This window comes from Lagenorhynchus albirostris, chromosome 15, assembly GCF_949774975.1.
Source record: "Lagenorhynchus albirostris chromosome 15, mLagAlb1.1, whole genome shotgun sequence".
In the NCBI taxonomy this organism is placed as follows: Eukaryota; Metazoa; Chordata; class Mammalia; order Artiodactyla; family Delphinidae; genus Lagenorhynchus; species Lagenorhynchus albirostris.
The window spans coordinates 48749484-48775222 of NC_083109.1; the positions used below are offsets into that span (position 1 = coordinate 48749484).

At 50.5% G+C, this 25739-nt stretch overlaps 1 protein-coding gene across 1 annotated transcript in view; it reads left to right on the forward strand.

The window, feature by feature from the left end:
• The window catches only part of BFSP1 (beaded filament structural protein 1), a 37720-nt gene extending 13617 nt beyond the window's left edge, over nucleotides 1-24103 (forward strand). Inside the window, exons 3-8 of the mRNA XM_060123115.1 lie at nucleotides 3392-3487; nucleotides 5908-6000; nucleotides 9519-9626; nucleotides 18157-18377; nucleotides 20917-21002; nucleotides 22787-24103. Coding sequence (XP_059979098.1) covers nucleotides 3392-3487; nucleotides 5908-6000; nucleotides 9519-9626; nucleotides 18157-18377; nucleotides 20917-21002; nucleotides 22787-23952 — 1770 coding nt within the window. The 3' untranslated portion in view covers nucleotides 23953-24103. The remainder of the gene's footprint in view (nucleotides 1-3391; nucleotides 3488-5907; nucleotides 6001-9518; nucleotides 9627-18156; nucleotides 18378-20916; nucleotides 21003-22786) is intronic.
• Nucleotides 24104-25739: the final 1636 nt, after the last annotated feature.

Sequence of the window (25739 nt, forward strand, 5' to 3'; positions counted from 1 at the left end):
CTGGTGACATGCATCCCTTTTAATAATTTGGTTCATTCTTTTACTTCTGATTTAAAAATAATACTTCAGACCATGGGTGGGTCCCTTAAAGGGTGTGATTTTCACACACGCTGTTGCTTCTCTCGATGGGCAGCGGAGCTTGGACAGCGGAGGCCCAGCTCCAGGGCTGAGAAGTGGGTGGCACCTCAGGGAAAGCATGCAGGAGAGTCCAGGGGCTGCGGGTGAGGAACCGGCTCTGGGTCTTGGGGTCCTTCCCTTCTTCCCTCCCCACCTGTTTGCCCAGCGTTGGCATCCCTGGTATCCATGAAGGGATTTCAGAGTCTTCAGGGGAAAGGATTTGGTAACTGGAAATTAGAGGCTGAAAGGGCTGTGGGATTCACCCTAGAGCAGGAGACACTGAGGAAGACAAGATGGTCCACGTGTCTAAAATCAGTCCTCTAGACCTTCCGTGTCCAGCGCAGGGGCGACTAGCCATGTGAGGCTGGGGAGGGGTCAAAATGCAGAGAGTTCAAATCGATGTGATGTGTTGTGAGTGTGAAATACACACCAGGTTTCAAAGACCTAGGCTGGAAAAAAGGAAAATATCTCATCAATAGCTTTTAAAATGTTGATGACATGATAAAATGATAAGATTTTGGGTATATTGGGTGAAATAAAATATATTGTTAAAATTAATTTCACCTGTTTCTTTTATTTAATGGGGCTACTAAGAAATTTTAAATTATGCCTGAGGGTTGGACAACCCTGTATTAGAATAACATTTAATTTAAAAAATTTTATTATTATTATTATTTTTTTTTGGCTGCATTGGGTCTTCGTTGCTGTGCGCGGGCTTTCTCTAGTTGCGACGAGCGGGAGCTACTCTTCATTGTAGTGCACAGGCTTCTCATTGCGGTGGCTTCTCCTGTTGTGGAGCATGGGCTCTAGGTGCGCGGGCTTCAGTAGTCGTGGCGCGTGGGCTCAGTAGTTGTGGCTCGCGGGCTTAGTTGCTCCACAGCATATGGGATCTTCCCAGACCAGGGATTGAACCTGTGTCCCCTGCATTGTCAGGTGGATTTTTAACCACTGCGCCACCAGGGAAGTCCCAACTTATTTAATTTTGGCTTGCATACACCTACACAAAAGGCATGTGTGAAGGTACATCGCTAACGATTGCAAATCGACCCATCTGATCTAGCACAACTCTTAAGTTCTTTAAGATAAACTCTGCAGTTCTCTTGGGTAAATAAAATAGTTTCAGAGGTTTGAGTTGGGTGAGAGTTAGCCGATCCCTGACAATCTTGCTGAAGTTTCAGACCAAATTCACGTGAATGGATATTTATTAAATAAGCCTTTTTTCTGATGCAGTCCCTAAGGTTCATACAACCTCTTCTCCAGGCTCCATGAAGTCCCAGATCTCTGCTGTTTTAGGTGCTAAGGCAACACTTTGCATGAAAAGCTCACTCAAGGCAGGTGATACAATAGGGTCAGGATTCTGGTATCCTTGCTGTCAGCGTCAGACAATCATATCTCCCTATACCAGCGGTCTTTTACAGGAACGATTATAAGGAATCAAGTGCCTTTCCTAAGAGTGCAGGCCTAATGCCTCCCTGGAACCTAAACGCTATTAGGACCAGGATGGCGCGTGTCCCAAAATATCTTGGCCTGTCCACATACCTTGACTGTCTTAACTCTGTTCACGCAGTGGTAGGGAGTATCTTAACTATTTTAGCAAACCACATTTCTACCTTTGTCAGTGAGAGCGCATTGCTAACGTTCATCATGCTTTTTAACAAGTCATTAGGAAGTCAGTAAAAATTCACTTAGCAAGCCCTCAGGTATTGGCAGGTGGGCGTGGCAGAGGGGGCAAGGAACTTGGACCTGTAACATTTCGCTGAATTGTTGAAGTATTTAAGTCAGTTCCCGACATCACAGCACTATCTTATGAAGAGCACAAATACTTACTCATACCTATTTGGTTGATCCAAACAAGATCAATGAGATATGGGCTTCCCTGGTGGCGCAGTGGTTAAGAATCCACCTGCCAATGCAGGGGACACGGGTCTGAGCCCTGGTCCGGGAAGATCCCACATGCTGCGGAGCAACTAAGCCCGTGCACCACAACTACTGAGCCTGCGCTCTAGAGCCCAAGAGCCACAACTACTGAAGCCCATGCGCCTAGAGCCCGTGCTCCGCAACAAGAGAAGCCCGCACGCAGCAACGAAGACCGAACACAGCCAAAAATAATAAATAAATAAAACAAATAAATTTATTGAAAAAAAAGATCAATGAGATAAAAGTTGGTGAATTATCAAAAAGTTTGGTGAGAACATTCAATCTTCTGTCCTAAATGTTATTTCCAACTTGAAAGGAACAAACACTATTCACCACAGCAATCATGCTAAAACATGAATTTTATGTTGAAGATACATGGCCTCAAGGTGTCAACAGTCCTTGGGAGAAAACTATTAAAATTAAGGTTTCCTGTCCCATAGGTTGTCTTTTCACTTCGTTGATGGTTTCTGTGCACAGGTGTTTTGAGTTTGATGTAGTCTCACTTGTAATTTTTTGATTTTGTTGCCTGTGCTTTAGGTGTCATGTCCAAAAAAATCATTGCCAACACCCACGTCAGGGAGCTTTTTCCTGTTTTCTTCTTGGAGTTTTTGTTTCCGTATTAAATTATTTAAATCTTTCATCCATTTAGAGTTCATTTTTGTGAATGGTAAGATAGGGGTCTAGCTTCATTCTATTGTATTTGTTTATTTTTAATTTTTATTGGAGTATGGTTGACTTACAGTGTTGTGTTAGTCTAGCTTCATTCTAAAATAAAGGTTTCAGTGTTAAGGGAAAACTGTTTCTTAGTCTTAGAAACTCAACTCACTGATGATAGGATATAGAACAAATACAGATGTAACTTAAATTTTAAGGTTATCGGTGTATAAATGTACTCTTTCCCCCTGATCTTTCTAGATCAAGGCTTCTCAACCCTGGCACTACTGACACTTCGGACTGGAGAATTCTTTCTTGTGTGGGGTTGTCCTAAGTATTGTAGGATATTAACAGCATCGGTGGCTGCTACCCACTAGATGCCGGTAGTAACACCCCCACCTCCCGCCCGCCCCTGCACCCCCCCACCCCCCCACCCCCACCACGTGGTGACAATTTAAAAAGCCTCGAGATTGTGCCAAATGTCCCCTTGGGGGCAAAATCACTCTCAGCTGAGAACTACTATTCTAGACCAGGTCCAATGGGCTAACCCAGTGCTTGGCTAGAAATGCAGAATCTCAGACGCCCTCCCAGACCCACCAAACAAGTCTGCATTTTGGTAAGACCCGGCCGATGTCACACCCACGCCCGTGCTCTCCGCCCCCCGCCCCCCGCGGCCCCTCAGAGTCGATGCCTCTCATTGCAGGAGGCAGATGAAGCCCTGCTGAGTAACCTGCGCCTTCAAATCGAAGCCCAGTTTCTGCAGGATGACATCAGTGCGGCCAAGGACAGGTACAAAAAGGTAACCATGACCCTTCTGTAGCCCTTCCCCCCAAAAAACCAGTTCAGGGCACTCGTGGCTGAAAAAATGGGGTGGCTGGAGTGGGCTGCCCTGTGTGCAATGCCCCGAACCACGCGGGGCTGGGCTGGTCGCTGGACGGCACCTAGTGAGCCAGACCTGCGGGGCTGTGGGAGGGGTGGCAGTGTGTGGTGTGTGTGTGTGGGGGGGGGGCGGTGTGTGTGTGTGTGGTGTGTGTGTGGGGGGGGCGGTGTGTGTGTGTGTGGGGGGGGTTATGGGTCGGGGGGAGCCGGTATCTGTGCAGGACGTCACAGTCCACAGAGTAATTGCACACGGATCCGTCTTGATTAAGCTGTAGCCTGTTGACTGGTTCAGCTCAGAAAATGGAGAAAATGCAAAAATCATAATTTTTTAGCGCTGTCTCTGAGGGAACACATGGCATGCAGGGGCCTCCTCGCATGTAGCGCTGTGCTCTGCCCCCACCCCTGCCAGCTTCTCACAGGCCTCACGTTGGGGGGGTCTTGGTGTTCTGGAAATGTCCAGTCCTGGAGCTGTGTAACCAAGGGCCAGTGGCCTAACCTCTCTGAGCTTCTTCATCTTCGAAATGCAAACGCCAGACTCTCCTTCCTGCACAGCCATGTCATTTGAGCATAGACACCTGTGGGCCTGGCCATGACCCTCAACCCTCGGGGCTGACCTCTCCAGGGAGCCTGGCCTCCCTCCAGCTGCAGTATCTGTGTCTCTGCCTCAGGACGGATGTGCACCAGGCAGCGGAGGGCAGGTCTGCCTCACAGGAAATGTTGGGGAGTTAATGCTGAGGGAGCAGCCTCAGCCAGGGACGGATGGAGTTGGTGGACACATACCCCAGCTCCCTGTGCACCGGCTCCCAGAGAGCCCGCTAGGACTGGTGCCCACAGGGGTCATTCACCTGAAAACACAGCGTCTCACCTCCCCGCTCCACTGCTCATGTTTCCTGACATCTTTGCCCAAGCAAACTATTTGCACCCAGATCCTTCCCCCAGGGTCTGTATCTTACTCAGCTGGGGCTGCTATGACGAAGTACCACAGACTGGGTGGCTTATGAGCAACAGAAATTCATTCCTCTCAGTTCTGGAGCCTGGAGCACCGAGATCAGCATGCTGGCAGGGTTGGGTTCTGGTGAGGACCCTCTTCCTGGCTTGCAGACGGCTGCCTTTTTGCCATGCACTCACCTGGCCTTTCCTAGATCCGTATCCATAGAGAGAGTGACTGCCTTTCTTATCAGGGCACTAATCCCACACTGGGGGCCCCACCTTCATGCCCTCATCTAAATCTAATTGTTCCCCAAAGGTCCCACCTCCAAATACCATCCTGCTGGGGGTTAGGGCTTCAGCACATGAATTTTGGAGGGACACAACTTTTGATCTATAACTGTCTGCCTCTGGGGAAAGTCACACTGAGGCAACGTGAAGTAATATGGGTGAAGCACCTGGTACAACCTGGAACTTGGCAAGTGCTCAGGCAGCATCAGAGTCCCTTCCTGTCTCTGTGGGTGCCTGCTGCATTGTCTCACTGAATCCCAAAAAACAGCCTCAAGAGACAGTGTCCTAGGTTCCCTGTCAGCAGAGCCTGAGGTGCCAATCGGTGGGATGGGGGTTAGGAAGGCGCAGGGGAAGGGGCTGAGCTGGAGTCCAGGCTCAGCCTGATCCCATGGGGGCTCTGGAGCGTGAATCACACCACAAGCTTGGTCCCACCTTGAGGCAAGAGGGTCGGTCTTGTGTCCTGAGCCAGGAGTCGTTGGTCCGGGTGGGGGATGGTGTGGCATTGGGGGCAGTTGCATAGCTTCCTGGCAGGATGACCACTGTGTGGCCGAGGGCAGTTCTGCAGAGGGGGCAGCTGTGCTACGTCGGCAGCTCTCGTGCACAGAGCAGGCCCAGGCGATCTGCTGGTGAAAGGGACCAGGCATTGCCTTCAGGTTGTTAATCCCTCTTTTGTGGAAGAATCAGAGGTTTAGGCGGTTTGAATACCTTGCCTGAGGCCACGTGCAGCTAGTGAGTGAGGCAGTCCCCGCCGGACTGGCCACAGCCTGTCCTCTGAAGCACCGCCTGTGCTGCAGTCAGCAAGGTCCTTTGTGCCCTCCGGGATCTCTTTGTCCCCCATCCCTGCTTTTCTGATAACCTTGCATCCAGGGCGCTATGGAGACAGCGGCAAGGCAGCCACGGGACTGAAGGGAAGGTGACGTGAACTAAGCCTCGGTTTATTCATCGAGCCCAGTGTTCTCATGCAGATTAAAGGAGGCATAAAGCGGCCTCCGCACCCATCACCGTCTGTCCTATTTGTGGTGGTGGGACACGTGAAGGCATTCATCCTGCAGGTCACCTGGTACTGGAGGGGAAAATGTGGGGAGCTCAAGTTCTCATGAGAACGCTTTCCTCCCCCAACAGAACCTTCTGGAGATTCAGACCTACGTCAGCATCCTGCAGCAGATCATCCAGACCACCCCGCAAGCAGCCGCCGTAACCAGTGGCACGAGGGAGGTAAGAACGGGAGCCCAGGCGGCTGCAAAACCGCATGTGGGGATTTGTCCTGCAGCCCCGGGAGCCCAGAGACTCAGGGAGAGGCGTCAGGTCGCCTCCACTGCGGGTTCACATTCGAAGTTCACTCTTCTGCTCTTTCACTCAGACGGTGAACGTGAGTATTTAGACATCTGAGGACATAAACTGTGGCCCTGACCATCTTCTTAGGTATTTCCTCTTGAGGATTACGGGCTGTCCTTCCTTGTCTAGTTTATAAGAAACTTCCAGACTGTTTCCCAAGCACTGTAGCACTGCTGCATCCCCACTGGCAACGGATGGAAGTTTCTGTTGCTTTGCTTCCTTGTCAACGCTGGGTATGTCGGTTTTCACTTTGGTTTTGCCGTTTGCTACTCTAATAGGTATGTTGTGTATCTCGCTGTGCTTTTAACTTGCATCCCCTCACGCCTTAATGATGTTGAGCATCTTTTCATGCGCTTATTTGCCGTTTGTATAGCTTCTTTGTTGGACTATCTACCCAAGACTTTTGCCCATATTTTTTTATTGGGTTGTTTGTTTTCTTATTCCCCTTATCAATTTGACCATAATTTTGAATACAGAGAACCTCAGACAATTAGTGACTCTATTTTCAAGGTCAGGCTCTGCTAGTCTGGGGCATGAAAACTCTTGGGAAAGGATAGAGGTGATTGAAGCCGATTTTTAAAAAACTGGGATTTGGATGTAAAACCTTATTCCCAATATGTTCCAAATCCCTTCCTCACTTAGCTCGCTAGCAGGGCAACACGATATTGATGTATTTTTTCCCCTAATGTGGTTTATAGGATTTTGTGATGCATGATAGGATATTGTAAAAATAAACTGAAAAGGATGCATATTAAAACAAAAATGTCATGTGTCCTTTCTTCAGAGGAATGTTACGCTGGGACAGGGTTTTGTAGATTGTTCAACTGAGAAGACTCTGGGTTTTTCTGCAAGGATGACTTAGGACAGAAGTCTACCCAGGCCCACACCCTGGAGAAGCAGTGGGCTAGGGTGTTTGTTTGAACCTAATTTTTTATATCAAAGCTAAAGAAACCCCCAAATTTGCTTTCAGAGACACTTTTGAACCCTGCCAAGTAACATCTAAGAGGCAGGAGAGTTACTTTTTTTGGCCTTGACGGGGATATTCTTGTCCACATTGCCCACCAATGACCCCAACTGAACTGGGGTTGCCACTAAGGCCTAAAAAACAGCTTCTCCTAAAGCATAATTTTCTTTGTCAGAGACTTCTTTCCAGACACTTTAGTTCTGTTTTGCAGACATTTTTCCTTTAATTCATAGGTGTTTTACATCAGAGCACACTTTTAAAATCACATCATCTGTTCCCTTGTAACCCTGTTCTTCTGAGTTGTACGAATGTAGAGCCATCTAGACCTAGTTTAATAGTGTCGGTGATCATCAGAGACCCTCAGCGTCGTCGCCCGGGAGCTTGAGACAAATGCAGCATCTGCAGCCCGACCCCCAGCAGACCCACTGTGTCAGAATCTGCATTTTAGCAAGGTGCTCAGGGATTCGTGTGCACGTTAAAAAGCAGATGTAGAAAGAATCACATTCTTTATTAATCTCAGCTGAAAAATTCTACATACGAGCTAGGTGGTTGCTTTCAGGTTTGCCCCTTTGACTCTTGTTACTGTCCTAGAAAATGCCCGTTGAGTTCGCACAAAGGATATAATTAGCATTGCTTCCTAGGAGCCTGGGGTTAATGTGTCCATAAAGCATAAAGTCAGTGTCCTGTAGCCAGAGGTCCCTGGGGCCACCCCTGTGGTCCAATCAAGCTGGGTTTATTACTCCCCACAGGAGGGGAGGGTATACGCCGTGGATGGGGACCTGCGCTGGTCTGGGTACTGTTGGGGGGTGGGGGGCTGGTCTTATGGCTGAATATCCCCCTATTTTGTACCTTGGAGGCCAAGGTATGGGGTGAGGCTAAGGCTGTGCTTGGTAACTAAGCACCATCACTTGAGTTAGTGGTCATTTCTGTGGTTACACGGTGGTCGCTTGGTCTGAGCTCAGACACAGTTGCAGAGCCGGTCTTGTTTCTGTCTTGTTCCCCTGGGATCCCAGAGTGACATCTTTAGGTGTTGAGGTGGCATCATCTGTAAATTTATAAGGAGGGAGCATCATGCTGGGGGGTGTTGGTTAGTGCCGGCTTCCAGCTGACAGCTGCCGGCTGTCTTCCTTCCTCTACAGTAAGTATCCAAGGGCCTCCTGTGCGCGAGGCACTGTGGGAGCACCTGTGGGTGGACATGGGGAGGATGTAGTATAAGTAGGAGCTGGGTGGTGAGGAGAGGCGGGGCCGGACAAGCAGGCTGGGCCCTGGCGGGGAGGTGGGTGAGGGATTTGCACCGTGTCTGCGTCCATGCTGAGGCTGCAGGTCTCGGCTGGCATGTTTGCACATCCTCCATGTAGTGGTACCCAGAACGTGAGTCCCCTCTGCTCCCAGCTGTCCCCACGTCTGTGTCTTTGGGGCAGGGAGGCGGGAGCCGAGGCACAGAGAAGCAGGGAGGACAGAGAGAGAGAGAAACAGACTGACAGACAGGGAGAGAGACACACACAGAGAGACTGAGAGAATGCACATCTCCGCCGGGAGACTCAGAAAGAAACACACCATCCTTAGGCAGCTCTGTCCCCAGGCCCACTCCTCCTCCCTTGCTCTCACTTTCTCTGTGTCTCGTTGCTCCGGCCACTTTGCAGGCAGCTGCAGAGCAGGGGCACCTTCAGTGGGTGGCCGTGAACGTGCTGGGCTGTGACTCTGCCCGGCAGGGGGCGGGGGGGTGTCTCTGTGTCAGAAGGTGCTGCTCTAGAGAGGCCAGGCTCTCAGGAAGGGGTTTAGATGTTTCTGAATAATGTGGAGAGGCTGGTGGGAAAAGGGCAGCTGCTCTGCAGAGTGTGGAGAGGTTGAGGGTGGACCTACTTCCAAAACATTCGGGGAGCACCAACAGGGTGGCCATGGCCACCTGCTGTGTGCCATGGGGACGGCTCAGCACAGTTGGTGGCTCTGGCTCAGGGCTCAGGCTTAGAAAACAAAGTGAAAAGGCAGTGAGTGGCCACGGTGGGCCTACCTGAGTCAGCTTGGCTGCTGTGACAAAATACCGTAGACCAGGTGGCTCAACCAACAGACACTTATTGCTTACAGTTCCGGAGGCTGGAAGTCCAAGGTCAGGGGGCTGGCAGATTTGGCCCCTGGGGAGAACCCCATCCCGGCTGGTAGATGCCACCCCTCTCTCTGTCCTTTCCTTCCTGCCCGCATGGAAGAGGGGTCCCTGGTGTCTCGTCCTCTTCTAATAAGGACACTAATCCCATCGTGGGGGCCCCACCCTCATGACCTCATCTAAACCAACCCTCCTGCCAAAGGTCCCACCTCCAGATGCCATGCACTGGGGGTTAGGGCCTCGGCCTGCGAACTTGGGGGGACGTAAACATGCAGAACACAGCGGCCCCTCTCCTCCGAGTGTGAGCGTGCTGAGTCTGGCTTCTTTGTGCAGGCGAAGCTCTTGACGGAAAGGGAGGTGGCCACCCTGCAGAGCCAGCTGGAGGACAGCCAAGAGGTGCTCTGCCTCCTGCAGGCCCAGAGAGCCGAGCTGCAGGCCCAGGTATGCCCGCCCCTCCTGTCTGCCCCTCTCATTCAGGTGTCACGGGCCTGCACAGGTGAGCACTCGTGCATCTAGCGCTGTGAATTCTACAGACTCAACACACCTGTGTCCTCAGCCCTCAGAGCCGCAAACAGCATCCCCAGTGGGGTGACCAGCAGTCCACTCCCCGGGACGCCTTCCTGCCCAGAATGGAAAAGCCCTGGGCCAATGGGGGCAGTGGGTCCCACAAATTCGTGGTCCCTGGAGATCCCCCGCAGGCCCCCTTTGAGTCGCTGCCCCTCCCCCACCGAGGGTAAGCTATCCCCACTTCTGCATAACCGATCTGTCTTGCCCAGTTTAACCTTGTTTTTGAAAATAAGAAATGGACATACGTTGGGGTTCTTACCCTACACTCGCATGAATCTGTGCTTCCTGTTTCTCTTCTCATGACCTGAACTCTCTCCTTCGGAATTTGACTGCAGCCCTGGAGAGAGGGGTTGTGCTGGGATTTGCTCCTGCTCAGAACTTGTCAGCGGAAACTTTGCATTTCCACCCCACCCATTTTCTTTTTTCGGTGACGCTTAGTTTGCAAACGAACAGAAAAGCTTTTTGCAAACTTTGCAGGAAAGCGCAGTCCTGTCTCTGTGGCCTTCCTTTGCGGTTAATGAGCTTCGTGGGTCACCCCACCCCCGCCAACCCTGTGATTCCTCCAGTTTTCCTCCTCTCGTTACTGTACACCGGGCCATGCTGATGGGGACGTTGGGTTAGAATACGCTTCTTACGCTGTGTAACCACATTTCCCAAATCCAAAAGTAAGTTGACGTTCAGTTTGACAAGTACACATAAGGGACAAGGGAACAAAAATTTAAAATCTGCCCCTCTAGAAAACCCAGACCATTAAAGGCTATATGTTACTTTGTCTCTATCCCACCAATGCCTGACAAGATCAAACCCTGCTGAAGCCACATGAGATGTGGTGCTTTTGGTGGGTGCACGGTGCCCTCCAGATCTCAGGACTTGAGTCCAGAATCCTGATGCCTGCCCCCCCCGCCACCCGACCCCTCCCTGTGCAGCAACTCAGGGGCCACGGAGAGCAAACGGGGGCCTGGGGATGGTCCCCAAAGGCAAAGACCCCAGCTCAGGAAAGCGAGTACTGCCCTTAAAACGTGTCCTGCTCTTGTTGACAAACCACGGCTTGGGGACCAGACGCACCGTTTTGGTGACTTGGTGAATGTGTGGTTTCCTCTGAGGCCCTGAGAGGATGGAGGGAGGGCCAGGGTGTGTGTGTGTGTGATGTGTGTGCACGTTTTTATATGTGTGCATGTGTGCATATGTATATGTGTGTATATGTCTGTATGTAAGTGTATGTGTATATGTAAGTGTGTGTATGCGTGTATGTGTGTGTATATATTTGTGCGTTAGTATATGTATATATGTGTGTATGTGTAAAATGTGTGTATGTAACTGTATGTGTGTAATGTGTGTGCATGTTTTTATATGTGTGCATGTGTGCATGCAAGTATATATAAGTGTGTGTGCATGTAAGTATATGTGTGTAAGTGTATGCGTGTATGTGTGTGTATGTGCGTGTACGTGTGTGTGTGTGAATGAGTGTTTAGAGAAGTGGATGCACACCCAGTCATGGTTCTAGACACCAGTGTTTTCCAAACCACCAGTTACAACTCATTACTGGGTTGTAAGATGAACTCAGCAGGATTGACTGGCTTGAAAAAAGAAGGAATTCACAGCACTAGCCTAAGACCGAAGAGGAAATGACAGGGTGCATGGCGAGTAGAGGCAGGATTTATTTTGTGAAACCTTTGTTTTAAATATATCTGTATGTGTGTTTAAGTATATAGATTTGTGCAAATACACACATGTACTTATATCTTTGTATGATGTCTATGGTTTGTGATGTAAAATGTAGCTCTTCCAGTGGCCACGGCGATGAGGTTGAAAACCTCTGCCTGAGAGACTGAGAAGGACCCCAGTCTCCTCAGGAGATGAGGGAGCCCAGCCTGATGTGGTGGGCACATCAACCGGTGAAGTCCGGTTCCAGGGTGAAAAGAATGCTTGTCTCTCTGTGAACTCATATGCGTTTATTGACTATAAAAGTAAGACGGGGCTTCCCTGGTGGCGCAGTGGTTGAGAGTCCGCCTGCCGATGCAGGGGACACGGGTTCGTGCCCCAGTCTGGGAAGATCCTGCATGCCGCAGAGCGGCTGGGTCCGTGAGCCATGGCCGCTGAGCCTGCGCGTCCAGAGCCTGTGCTCCGCAACGGGAGAGGCCACAACAGTGAGAGGCCCGCATACCAAAAAAAAAAAAAAAAAAGTAAGACGTTTCATAAAGGGTTAGCCTAGTTTCTGAGAATATGAGATAAAGCTCTCTGCTTGGCCGCCTGTCCCCACCCGTAGCTGCTGCAGAAAGACTGGCTTGTCTGACTCTGAGGTCGTTGTCTCTCTAACTGCAGGGGGCTTCACTGTCTCTTCTGTGCCATCCCCCCGCCAATCCCCTGCCCAGCAGTCTGGTGAAGCCCCTGGAGCCTTTCTGAGAAAAATGTTAAAGGCATATGGCTTCTGTCAGAGGTTTAGGACTATGGGAAGCTGAAGCTAAAGAGGCTTCTTTTGTACTTTGGTTCTGCCCTTGTGTTTTGAAGGTTCTCATTTATACCTGGGGTATCAGAAGAAACATTTCAACAAAGTGTCTTGTTGGAAATGAATAGCCCCAGCCATCAGCTGATGACTTTATTTCTTATCTCATTCATAATTAAAAGTTACTAATTTGAAATTTTATGTTTATTTTACATTCTAAGTCTTTGGTAAAGTCACATATTAAGGACGACTGAAATACTTCCAGAGGAGCTCTGTTGGCGTAGTTGGAGAGAAATGCATTTGAACTAATGTGGTATAAAACTGTAATAAAACAGAAATTTCATGTATTTGCCAAAATTCTGAGTTTGTAAAATTACCTTCATTTCTTTGGCATCACGTACTTACATTAATAATAGTAAAATAAGATATTGACATTTTCCATAAAAAAAAGAAAAATGTCAAAGGCATGAAGTACATAGAATTAAAAGGAAACGAATTATATTGAAACAAAATATTATCTGCCGAATTAGTTATCAAAATATTGCCAAAGCATTTCCTCTATAATAATATATGTGCTTATAATAAGTAAAACCTAGCAGGGGGTCTGATGAAACATGAGTCATATTAGTTTTCTCTTGCGGCCATAATAAATTTTCACAAAGGTCAGGGCCTAAAACAGCACTTCCTTGTGATCTTACGGTTCTGCAGGTTAGAAGTCGGGGCAGGCTTGGCTGGTTTCTCTGCTCTGGGGCTCACAGCCCTGAAATGAAGGTGTCCGCCGGCCTGGGTCCCCCGTATCTGGAGGTTCTTGTTGGGTGGTGGGCCGAATCTGCTTCCTGTCCCATTCCTGTCATTGGCAGAATTCCCTTCTGTGTGCCGCTGGGACCAAGGACCCTATTTCTTTGCTGGCTGTCGGCCAGGATTTACTCCAGACGCTGTCCACCTTCCTTGGCTTGTGGCCCCTCCATCTTCAAGGACAGCAGTGGTGCTTCGAATCTTTCTCATGCATCTAATCTCCCTGATTTCTGCTCTTAAGGGCCCGTGGAATTAGGAATAATCTAGAATAATCTCCCTGTTTTTTAAGGTCAGCTGAGTAAGAAGTTCCTTTGCCGAGTAACATAATGTATTCATGGGCATACAGCTAAGGGGCAAAGGTCATGGGGCCGAAAGTCTGCCTAATTAGCTTGAATCAAAACACGCACGTGGCAGGACCCACCTGAGAGCTTCTGACTCAGTGGGTCTGGGGTGTGGCCCAAGAATTTTTATTTCTAAATTCCAGATGCTGTTGCTGGTCGAGGAACCACACTTTGAGAACATTGATGTAGGGGTGGTCCAACGTTGGGCCAGAATAGTCTACACCTCGGGCACCCGGGTTCCTGGCTCGGGCCCTCCATAGCCTTATTCACGAGATGTTCACGGCTGGCTTTTTGCCGATTTTAAAAGGCTGCTGTGACTTCCCAGTGGAGTAGCTGAGCTGAGCGTTCCAGGGGAGACTCGTCAGCCTAGCCCCTCAGCAGGGCCAGGGCCATGACTGGGGACATGATGGGGGTCAGGGGAGGGGGAGCTCCTTGCAGCCTGAGGGCTCCAGCCGGCAGGGCTGTGGCAGCTGGTTCTGCCTATGGTTAGGGCATCTGATGCTTCTGGAACCCTCCGTCGCAGGATCCTCAGGGGGAGGTCCCTGAACCAGCAGCATCAGTGTCAGCATCACCTGGGGCTTGTCAGAAATGATCGTTCACGGGCCCGTCCCAGATCTACGGAACCAGGAACTCCGGAGGGCCCAGCATCTCGTTTAACAAGCCCTCCAGGTGGCTCTGCAGGCTCAAGTTTGAGAACGTTGGTCCACAGGTTGCCCAGGACCGCACCCACGATTGGAGCTGAATGTGGACCACACACGAGACCCCTGGGGATGGCACTTCTTCCAGGCGGATGAGAAGGGACAGGCGTTCTGGTTCTCTAAATTGCATCTGCTGAGTTTCTGTGACAGGAAAGTGAAAAAAGTCAGATTATTGGGAAAGTATACTCCCAGGTGTCATTTCTCAGTAAAGTCCCTTAGCGCCACCTGGTGGTACGTTTTGGTAAGACAGCGTGTAATCGGCGAAGGACACTTGATTTCTTTTTCCTTTTTGAAATGACCTTGGATCCAAAGGAGTCTGGGTGCCTAAAGGGACTGAGGCAGGAGGTCACCTCTCCAGATGCGCTCCCTGTGAGGCACTGGCCCGGGTCCCTGAGGACCATGCTGTGCAGAGGCAAGCCCTGCAGCTGTGCTGAAACACATCTTTCAGCCGTTTCTGGCCAGCCCCACGCGAGGTCCAGGGAGCACTGAGCAGAGCCTGGCCTGGCTCCTGCTCCGGCCGCCCAAGCCTGGTGGGGAGACGGCTATCAGCCGCATCTAAGCGGTCCAAGCGGAAACACACGGTCACCTAGCTCAAGATGAAGTTCCGGCTGCCTAGAGGCCCACACCTTCCACCTGCCTCTTTCCACCCGCCAGGGCTGTCTGTGGGCTGCTCTCTCCCCCTCTCCTCTCTGGACCCCTCCTGTGGATCCTGGCACCGGTGCCTCTGCTCCCCACTTCTCTCTCTGCGAGTGGCTTTGCTTCTGCAGCACCTGGACCGGCCCCACCTCCTCCTGGAAGACTTCCGTGATGTCCCCAGCACCCTGGGCCTCTCCGTGGGCTCTGTGACACCTTGGGCTTTGTTCCTGTGACCGAGCCGCCTCCCTCTCTGGGCTGTGGCTCCTGGAACGAGGGTTTCTTTCTCCCACAGTCAGTCTGGGGCTGGACGGCCTCTGAAGCCCGTGCCGAGATCACTCCCATCAGAGATGTTGCATTAGCCCCCTTTGAGCTGCTGCAAGTGGGGCTTTTATTGGTTTTCCTGAACACCCCGCCCTCTGATGAATGGTTTAAATTATTGAGCTATAACACCAGGTGCTGCGGGCACAGCCCTTTCCTGCTCATGTGGGAGAAAGCTAAGCTTTGATGAAAGGCAGCTGTGATCAGCTTTCATGCCTTCCTGCTGCCCGGTTCACACTGGGATCGCTGGACCCCAGCCATGCCAGCCTGTGACCCGCAGGCTTCGTTCTCAGGACTGCTCCGTGGAAATGGAGAGTCTTATGTGGGGATTCATCCACTCCGGATGGCTTCTTGTCTCTGAGATTTGAGCCTCAAAGGGGTCCTTTAAATTCTTTACTTCATGGAAGCATTTCCTAGAGTGTGTGAACACCGGTGTGGGTAAGAGCATGTGGTCACACCAAGAATCAGAGACTGTGCCTCAGTATTTGACATCCCAGGAGACTGTTTGAATGGAGATAATTTTTAATGAGGAACAGAAACCTGGTCAAACTCAATTGGTTTATTTTGAAATAATTTTAGACTTCTAAGAAGCTGCAAAAATAGCTCAGAGGTTTCCCGTACTCTCCACCCAGTTCCCTCAAAGTCAACCTCTTAATAGCACAGCACCAAGGTTGGAACCAGGACATTGTCGAGCACGCCATCCTGGTAACAGATTTGCCTGAAATCTCACCTGTTACCCTGCTCACGTGTTTTCTGGTCCTGGATCCTGCTTGCATTCAGCTGTCCTGTCTCCTCAGCCTCCTCCAATCTGGGACAGTTCCTGCCCATCTCTGTTTCTCATGACCTTGATGGCCAGTCCTCCTGTGGGACGTCCCCCCATCTGGACTTCCCTGATGCTTTCTCGGGGCTGAGCTGAGGCTCTGCGTTTGCGGCAGGAACACGACAGAAGTGATGGGTCCTCGGTGCCTCTCACCAGGAGCGCCATGTGGCTGTGTCTTTGTACTGGGGGTGAGACTTGGGTCACCTGGGGTGGTGTCTCCAGCTTTCTCGACTGTGAAGATATTTTCCCCCAAAGGAGCAAGATATAAAGGGGCTGATGACCTTTGGGAACAGGGCGGGCGGCGGGAGCTTCTCACTCTCCCCGATTCCCTCTTTTCTCTCTTTTGCCGGCGCTCTCATCTCTGTTGCCTTTGCCTTTTGGCTTCACGTCTCTGTCTTTCAGAAGAATTGCCTTTCTCAGTTTCTCCACGCACTTTATGAAAGATTGTTTCTCCAGGGTGGTGGCTTCAGACCCTGGGCTTACGTGTCCCAGTGAGTCTAGAACCTACCACCATGTCACTGCTATTCCTGAGATCCCTTCCCAGATGCCCGGAGAGGAAGCACGTGACAGGCCAGCCTGAGTCCTGGTTCTGCGGCTCTGGTCAGGGGAGTGTGGTCACACTGCTGCCCGGACACTTCCTACGTGTGAGATGGGACAGTCTTCAGACATGGGGACGACACAGGCCAGTGGACGGCTTCCCAGAGTGTCTAGTGCATGTACCTCTCCCTCTGTTCCTTCCTCCCTTCCTCCCTCCTTCCCTTCCTCCCCCCCTTCCTGATGCAACAGATCCATTCCTGACAACCTTTGTCGGCTGCGTCTGCCGGTGTCCTCACTAGGGACGTCACTGTTCCACGGCCACATCTGTACATAAAGTGAGGAATCAGGCTGTCGCAGGAATAATCACCCTCTACATGTCCAATGTGCTCGTTTAGCTGCATGTGTGAGGCGTCTTGTGGTGGACATACGTGAGGTTGGATTCAGATACCTATCTAGTCCCCCGTGACTCAAAAAGTGTGACCCGGAGACCAGAGCCATGGGCATCGAGTGGGAGCCGCTTAGAAATGCAGCCCTCCCAGGCTTCCCTGGTGGCGCAGTGGTTAAGAATCCGCCTGTCAATGCAGGGGACACGGGTTCGAGCCCTGGTCCAGGAAGATCCCACATGCCACAGAGCAACTAAGCCCGTGTGCTTACAACCACTGAGCCTGCGCTCTAGAGCCCGCAAGCCACAACTACTGAGCCCGTGAGCCACAACTACTGAAGCCCAGGTGCCTAGAACCTGTGCTCTGCAACAAGAGAAGCCACCGCAATGAGAAGCCTGCGCACCGCAAGGAAGAGTAGCCCCCGCTCGCCGCAATTAGAGAAAGGCCACACGCAGCAACAAAGACCCAACGCAGCCCAAAAAAAGAAAAAGAAAAAGAAGTAACTATCCTTTAAGAAAAAAAGAAAAGAAAAGAAATGCAGCCCCTCCGGCCCCCCCAGACCTGCTGAGTCAGAATCTGAGCTGAACAGTATCGTTGGGGGGTTCAGATGCACGAAGAAGTTTGAGAACTCTTCCAGGAGAAGTGGGTTTGGTTTGCTTGTTCTATTTTGCTTTTGAGAACCGGCCATGCCTGTTAGATCTCTTCTCTTTGGGAAAATGAGGTTGTACTAAGCTTGTAAGTCAGAACGCTGTGGCCCTTTAGGGGTCGTCACAGCTCTTACAGTGAATGTGAGGCCACCTCTTTTTATTTTCCTACCTTAATTTTGATTTGTCCTGCATTAGGAGGTAATTAATGTTTCCCTGAAGTTATTTTATTTATACACATGTGCGAGTGTGCGCACACACACACACACCCTTTAGCTACCACAACATATACGTAACTCTACTGATCGGAAATGAGGAGAAAATTAAGGTGCCGTAGTGACTGAATAAGATCAAGGAAACTTCCCCCCTTAATTATTTCAGTAAAAATAGCATCTTATCTATTTAGTACATGTTCTTCTTTTTACTAATTTTTCAGCTGTCAGATTTATGCTAACTCAGTACATTATGAAGAATGTACTTTGTTCGAGTTGCACATTTTATTCCATGGACGGCAGTTTTCGTTTCAGTTTCTGGGGTTGTCATCTTCCCACTGCCTTTGCGGGGTGGAGACTCTGCTAGGGCAGATTTCCAAGGGTGCTGATGCAAGCGTAAGGAGAAGGGGTTCACATCCCTCTGTGGCTTAAGGATTCCCTGCCGACAGAGAAACAGAGAAACAAACCCACAGAACAAATAAAACTGGATATGCCGCGTCCAGGGTATCCCTGCCGGGTCTGTGTCTTAAGCGAGAGGGTGGGCTGGGTTTCCTTACAGCTGTGTCTTTGCCCACAGACGGCGGCCCTAGAACAGGCCATCAGAGATGCCCACGAGTGCTACGATGAAGAGATTCAGCTCTACAATGAGCAGATTGACACCCTGCGGAAGGAGACTGAGGAGGCTGAGAGGAGCCTGGAGAGGTCATCCTATGACTGCCGGCAGCTGGTGGTCACTCAGCAGACCCTGAGGAATGAGCTGGACCGGTATCACCGGATCATCGAGAACGAAGGCAACAGGTGGGGTCAGGGGTGGGCAGAGCCTGTGGCCACAGGGCCAACCTCTCTGGCTGGCCACTTACTTGTTCCACAGATCTTTGCTGAGTGTCTCCTGTGTTACTGTTCTAGGCAGTGGGGATGTGGCCAGGAAGGGAACCCCCAAATCTGTGACCTCACAGAGCTTGAATATTAGTCGGGGAGACAGGATGCGTGGGTTTGTAGCAGAGGGCGTGTGGCCTGTGACCTGTGCTCTGGAGTGAATCGCAGCAGGGAGAGGGGAGAGGAGGCGAGGGTGACGGGGGAAGTGTTTGAATGTCAAGCAGGGGGTCAGAAAGCCCCCACGGAGAAGGCTCCCTTCAGCTCACAGGCCTCTGGGGACATGAGTGTCTTAACAGAGAGGATGATCAGGCGTGGTTATTGAGGTGCTGCCGGTGAGGGGCCTGCACGATACCTGGAGCTCAACCAGCGCTCAGTGTAGGTGTTATTACTGCTGCTGCCGTCGTGACTCTGACCACCTGGTTGGGTCAGTAATGTGGCTGTCGACAGGCCGTCTGGTCTCCTCCACATAATGGAACTTTGACTTGAACTCCACTGGGAAGTAGATCTCTGTCTCCATCTCATCATCATTCACAGCTGCACCTGCATCGTCTACGGTCCATTTTCTAGATGTATTAATACATCTATATAGGGACTTCCCTGGTGGCACAGCAGTTAAGAATCCGCCTGCCAAAGCAGGGCACATGGGTTCGATCCCTGGTCTGGGAAGATCCCACACGCTGCAGAGCAACTAAGCCCATGAGCCACAACTACTGAGCCCGCGTGCCACAACTACTGAAGCCCGCGTGCCTAGAGCCTGTGCTCCACAGCAAGAGAAGCCACCACAATGAGAAGCCCGCACACTGCAAAGAAGAGTAGCCCCCGCTCGCCGCAACTAGAGAAAGGCCACACGCAGCAGCAAAGACCCAACGCAGCCAAAAATAAATAAATAAATTTATTTAAAAAATACATCTACATCAACTATGTCTACACCTATACCTACACGTAAGTCTACATCTATGTCCTCATCATCTGTACGTGTGTACATCTACACTGCATCTACATTATCCACCTCATCTGTAGCTACACCTACAACATCTTCATCTATACCTACACCTACACCTACCTCTACATCACCTACGTTTATATGTACATCACCTACACCTACACCGACATTATCTGTACCCATATCTACATCATTTACATCTGTGTCACCTCCACATACACTTATATCTACATTATCTATAGCTACACCTACATCTTTATCACCTAAATCTACACCTACACCTATACTTCAACTATACCTAAGTCATCTCTATCTACATCATCACGTACATGCACATCTACAACGATGTCTCCGTTATTTATAGCCACACCTACACCTACATCTATGGCTACATCAATGTCTGTATCTGTAGATATTCAGAGAACAGATTGAGGCCAGCCCCCTCCTATAGGGACTCTGAATCTCTATTAAGTTGAGGTTCTTCAATTCAGTCTTGCTGATTTTGGGGGGTTTAGATTGGGTTAACAGAGAAGCACCCAGACACAGGAGCACTTCCTTCCCTCTCGCTGGGGCTCTGTCTTGCTGTGAGTGCTCTAATGTGTAGGAGGAAAAGCGAGACTTTCTTTTGTTTTCTCTAGTTCTGGTCAACGTATTGTGCTGAACTCTATATTTATGTCACAGTGAATGCTTCATGCACACATATACAAAAATAAGTCTTGAACGGGTATTTAAGCGTCCTTGTGAACATTTTTGTTTTGGGGGCAGGGCTTCATCAAAAGGTAACTGGATACCCCTTTTGTTGGTTTATATATAACTCTTAATTTTGATATAATTTCAAATTGATAGAAATGTTGCAGGCACAGAACAAGGAAATTCTGAATCCTCTTAGATTCACCAGCTATTTATGTTTTGTCTCAATTGCTTTATCTTTCCACTGTCTCTGATTATATATAACTATTTTTTAAAAAAGACCAGTTGGGGCTTCCCTGGTGGCGCAGTGGTTGAGAGTCCGCCTGCCGATGCAGGGGACATGGGTTTGCGCCCCGGTCCGGGAAGATCCCACATGCCGCGGAGCGGCTGGGCCCGTGAGCCGTGGCCGCTGAGCCTGCGCGTCCAGAGCCTGTGCTCCGCAACGGGAGAGGCCACAACAGTGAGAGGCCCGCGTACCGCCAAAAAAAAAAAAAAAAAAAGACCAGTTGGGCATATTATACCCTGGTTGCCCTAAATACTTCAGCCTGGGCTGGCCATTCTCTTATTTTAAAAAAACCTCCAAAACAAAAGAATTACAATTTTTTTTATAAGTGTGTTTCACAGCTTTGACTTGAGCTCAAAGAGATGATTATTCCTTTCCGTCGTCCTCCAGTGTGTACATGTGTTTGTGGTTCATGAGCAGTTGGATCTGGAGAAAGCCTTTTTCATTTTTGCTGGACATTAGAGCATCCCTCTTGCCCGCCCCCCATCTGTTTGGCTCAGTGAATTAAAGCTGGAGATCACCCTCTTTCTGGTTCTTTTTGCCAGGCTGAGCTCTGCCTTCATTGAAACCCCGATCACTCTGTACACCGTGAGCCACGGAACCTCCCTCAGCCCTCGACACGGTGTGAAAGGTGAGTCCCCAACCCTGGCTTCTGCGACTTTCTGTCCTGGGAAAAAGGAAAAATCAAGCGGCTTTCTCCCTGAACTTAGCATTCATACTCCCCGTCCGTCTGGAAATTCAGTGCTTTTATGTGAGGTCCCTTCTCTCCCTCACTGATGTCCTCCAACAGGTGCTGAGTGACTGAGTCAAAAAGTTTACAAGGAGAAAATCAGATGGGGGTTAGACGCCCTCAGGGACGCCATCCGTGAACATGAGGCATTTAACTGGCGAGAAAAAATGCAGCTCAACATTTACTTGGGCAAGAAGTGAATACTGAATTGTATCTATTCACCGCCCCGCCCCCCCCCCCCCCCCCCAGTGAAATGAACTCTTCCATGCAGAGGTGCTTGATCTAGTGTCAGGAGCAGAGCAGATGCTCAATTTTTGTTCGTTCTCTCTCCCATTCAAAACTGAGCAGAAATAGCTTGGTGGGCAAGCGCAGCTTCTGCCTTCAACATTTGGTCCTTTGAGGATGGTTTCACGCGCCTGTGAGATGTCAGCTCACAGCTCAGTCTCCCCAGTCCTGAAGGAACAGAACAGTGCTGGGGAGAAGAGAAGCCTGTGCTTATAGTGCCTTCAAATCCAGGGGTCTCAGAAAGCTCAGAGGGCTTTGCAGAGATGGGGTGCCAGAGTCAGAAGGTTGCTGCCGGGGCAGGGGTCCCCAGACGCCCAGGGCCAGCTCCAGGGGCGGGTGGCTGTGTGCAGGGCGCTGGGCTTGATGCTGTGCGGTCGCTGTCTGGACGTTCTTCACAGTTTTGATTAGCGGGCCCTGAAATTCGGCAGCTGGTCCTGCAAGTAAGCCCTTCTCCACGCCTGCTCCCAGCCACCTGCTTTGTGGTGTCCCCACTGCGTCCCCCCATCATGGCTTCACGGCCTGCTCACTCTGCCCTGTCACTGAGGGTCAGCCCCACGGGAGGCCCTTGCTCTGTGCAACTGAGTCCTCTGGTAGCGAAGGGAGGGAGGGGCTGGAGAAGACTTCGGGATGAAAAAGTTTAAAAATCACTGTGAGCAAAGCTGGAAAGCCTCCCGGGTGAGGCAGGGTGAGATTTTGTGTTACACTTTCAGTTTTTCCTCTTAGCTGATCTGAGGAAATGAATATGGCCTCGGGCACAGGGGATTCCTGTTCTGAGTTTGAGAGCATCACTTCCTCTTATTGCCCAGGAGGAAGGGGACGCTGAGCAAGGGGTGTCTGTGTTCATCTGGCCTGGGTTGTGAGCGGGACAAGGGAGCTACTCCCCATGGCCGAGGCCATTCCGAACCCGTCAGAGGCCCAGGCAGCTCTGCCTTGCTCCTTTGGGGAAGCCTGAGGCGAGAGTGCCCTGTGGACTGGGTTTCCACTGTCTGCTCTGTGGATCCCAGTGTCCCCTGTGAACTCGGGGGGCAGGGGGCTTGGTGGGCACTGGAGCCCTGCTCCCACACAGTGTTACTGCAGGAGGATCACGGATCTCAGTCGTTTGTACCCAGTGTGATGGGAACTGTGGGCACCTCCCTCCCCTCTGCAAGCCCAGAGGGGCCGAGGGACTTGTCCAAAGTCACACAGTGGCCGGCAGAGCTGGGTCCTCAGTGTGGGCTGTGGACGCTTCAGACCCGGGGATCTTTCCCTGTTGCTTTTGATCATACGTAGTAACCCCCACCCCAGCGCTAGACAGGGGGCTCCAGGATAATTAGTGTATTTTTCAACAAATACATTTTCTTCCTCTTTCATTGGTGATGATACTTGCCTCATTGTCCTTTTTTTTTTTTTTTTTTTTAAAGATCTCGCCAGGGCTGTGCAGGATATAACAATAGCAAAACCAAGACAAAAAGGCCTCCCCAAGAACGTTCCAAGGAAAAAGGAGATTATAGCGAAAGACAAAGCAGATGCAGGTCGGGAAGAGGCACCACTGAGAGGTCCTGAAGACGCAAAGCCAGGGCAGGTGGTACCTAAAGAAGAGGGTGAATCTAAGCTCGAATCAGGGGATGGAGAAGCAAGTCCCCCGACCGTGGACGGGGCTCCGGAGGATGTCCCAGACGGAGGGAAGATAAGCAAAGCCTTTGAAAAACTAGGCAAGATGGTCAAGGAGAGGGTGAAAGGCCCCAAAGAACCCGAGCCCCCCGCTGACCTGTACACCAAGGGGCGGTATGTGCTGGTCTCCGGAGATGCCAATTTCGTGGACCCAGGCTTCTGTTCCTTCTCCGTCCCGGCCAAAGGGGGTGTGGTGGTTTCCAAGGGGGACGACTCTGTGCTGCCTGACAGCCACGTGGAGCCCTCTCCCCAGCAGCCGGAGCCCCCTCTGGAGGATGGAGAGGGGCCTCCCCAGGGGAAAGATGGTCTGGAGGATGGACAGGGGCCTCCCCAGGGGAAAGATGGTCTGGAGGATGGACAGGGGCCTCCCCAGGGGAAAGAAGATGGTCTGGAGGACGGAGAGGGGCCTCCCCAGGGGAAAGATGGTCTGGAGGATGGACAGGGGCCTCCCCAGGGGAAAGAAGATGGTCTGGAGGACGGACAGGGGCCTCCCCAGGGGAAAGAAGATGGACACCCCCCTACCCCGCACACTGTAGACAAGGGGGATGAGATGAATGACGAAGAACTGAAGGGCCCCCAGGGGAAACAGGATGGCCAGAAGGAGGAGGAGGGGGCCAGGAAGCCCTGTGTCACAGTCTCTCCTGGTCCAGAGGGGCCGTCTACACCCCAGTCTCAAGGGCCTCAGGTCACTCAGGGTGGGTCCGACGGGCCTGGAGCTTGGACCAGCAGCCTCCCGGCGAGAAGCCCTCCCAGGACGCTGGCCTATGAGAAGGTGGAGGTGATGGAGTCTATTGAGAAGTTTTCCACCGACAGCATCCAGACATACGAAGAGACTGCCGTAATCGTGGAGACCGTGATCGAAAACACGAAGGCAAACAAGAAGCAGCTGGAGGAGAAGTGCTCTTCCAATGCCTAGGCTCGAGGGGAGAAAGTGCCTTTGGGCCACTGTTGGGAAGTGCTTGGATATTTTAGGACAAACCATACAAGACTGAGGGTTCTTGTTTGGATTAGACCATAGTTGGCCTGTCTGGCTTGCCAGTGAAGCCTTAATTAAAACGTTTTCTTTGCTTGCACATCCTTTGTCTAATTAACAGGGGCTTTGGGCTTTTAGGTGGGTTAGCCTTGCTCGGGGGTGCTCTGTTAACAGCCACCAAGCCATGCTCGTTTAGGAAAGAGACAAGCCCTTCATATGGGTCATTGAGAGACTCGTCAGAGGCGCAGAGTCTGGATTCCACAGAGAAACGTGTTAGATGATGGATTGGCTGCTTTTCTCTGCATTTCAAGCACAAACATTTGATCACATGAGGAGTGTTTTGTTAGAAGTAAAACAGTTAAAGGTGTCTGTCTTGGTTTGGGTTCCCCCAGACGCTGATCTCGCAGCAAGGATCTGATGTAGTTTCTGGGGGGAGGGGTGGTCTCAGGAAGGGCCAAGAGGGCAGGGAGATGGCGGCAGGGACAGCAAGGAGATGGGCTACCAGATGGGTCAGTCCTGTGGGCGGCTGGCGCTTGGCCCCCACCACTGGGGGCTCTGGGAGATGGGGTAGAACATGCGCCTCCGAGTCACCTCCGAGCTGGTGTATTGACCCACCAACGCCAGTCAGTCAGAAGGGAGCGCTGCTCCCAGGGCGTTGACTTTGGGGACCAGGAAAGCCCTCGGCCGAGAAGTACAGGTGCAGGCGTTTGGACGTCAGGCATGGAAATACATGGAAATGGTAAGGGTCACGGGATGTAAGTGGGGGACCATTGCCACCTGCCACAGAGTATGTGCTGAATGTCCTTTTGTCTGAGTCACTTAGAATTTGTCACTCAGAGATTGCAATCCTGGGTCAGGCTTCAGAAAGCAAAATCAAATGTCGTCACGTAGTTCCTCGTTTAGCAGTTAGTTAATTAACTAGTCCAACATTTATTAAACATACTCTGTGTGCCAGACAGTGTGGCATGCTGGTAAGGGGAGAGTTTTCAAGTTTATTAATGATCTCAATTACCGTAATATAATATACCATACAACACATTTGTTCATGTTCTCCTGCGCACACACATTTACTCAGGTACTTACAGTGTCACATCCTAGGAAATAGGAATTACTTGAAGCCAGAATCTTTACAAAAATTTTTATGTTGCCTGTAGATATCTCCTTTTTTCTACTAACAGTCCAAAAATAATCTTTTTACTTATCCAATTAAGAAATTACTCCTTCCCCATGTAGATACTCCAAAATACATTAAGCACAGTGAATAAATGTGCTGAAACGGATTATTGCATTTGCCTAAACAAAAGTACCTGGCGAGACAACTACACATTATTAGGGAAAATTGATGGTGTCATAAATTACATCCTATTATTTCTTCATTAGAAATAATACAAAGAATACTAAATGGAGTCTCCTTTCCTTTCTGTTTAGAGCTTAAAAAAATCTTTCTCTGAATTCATTTGAGGTTTCAATTTCAAGAAAGAAATATGCCTTTGTTGTTCTTTCCAAAAGATGAGTGGAGAACCGGCTCCATGGCACAGTTTTGAGGTACATATCATTTAAAAGCTTAAGAGAGAATAATGAAAACCATTAGTGGAGCGCAGAATGTGCTAGGAATTTGGACCAGTGTGTATATTATATTCACTAACAGCCACGGCAAACCTTTTCTTTTCCCCATTAAGTCTTTTTATGTTTTTGGACCATGTGTTCTGTTAATATTCCTATTTAAAAAG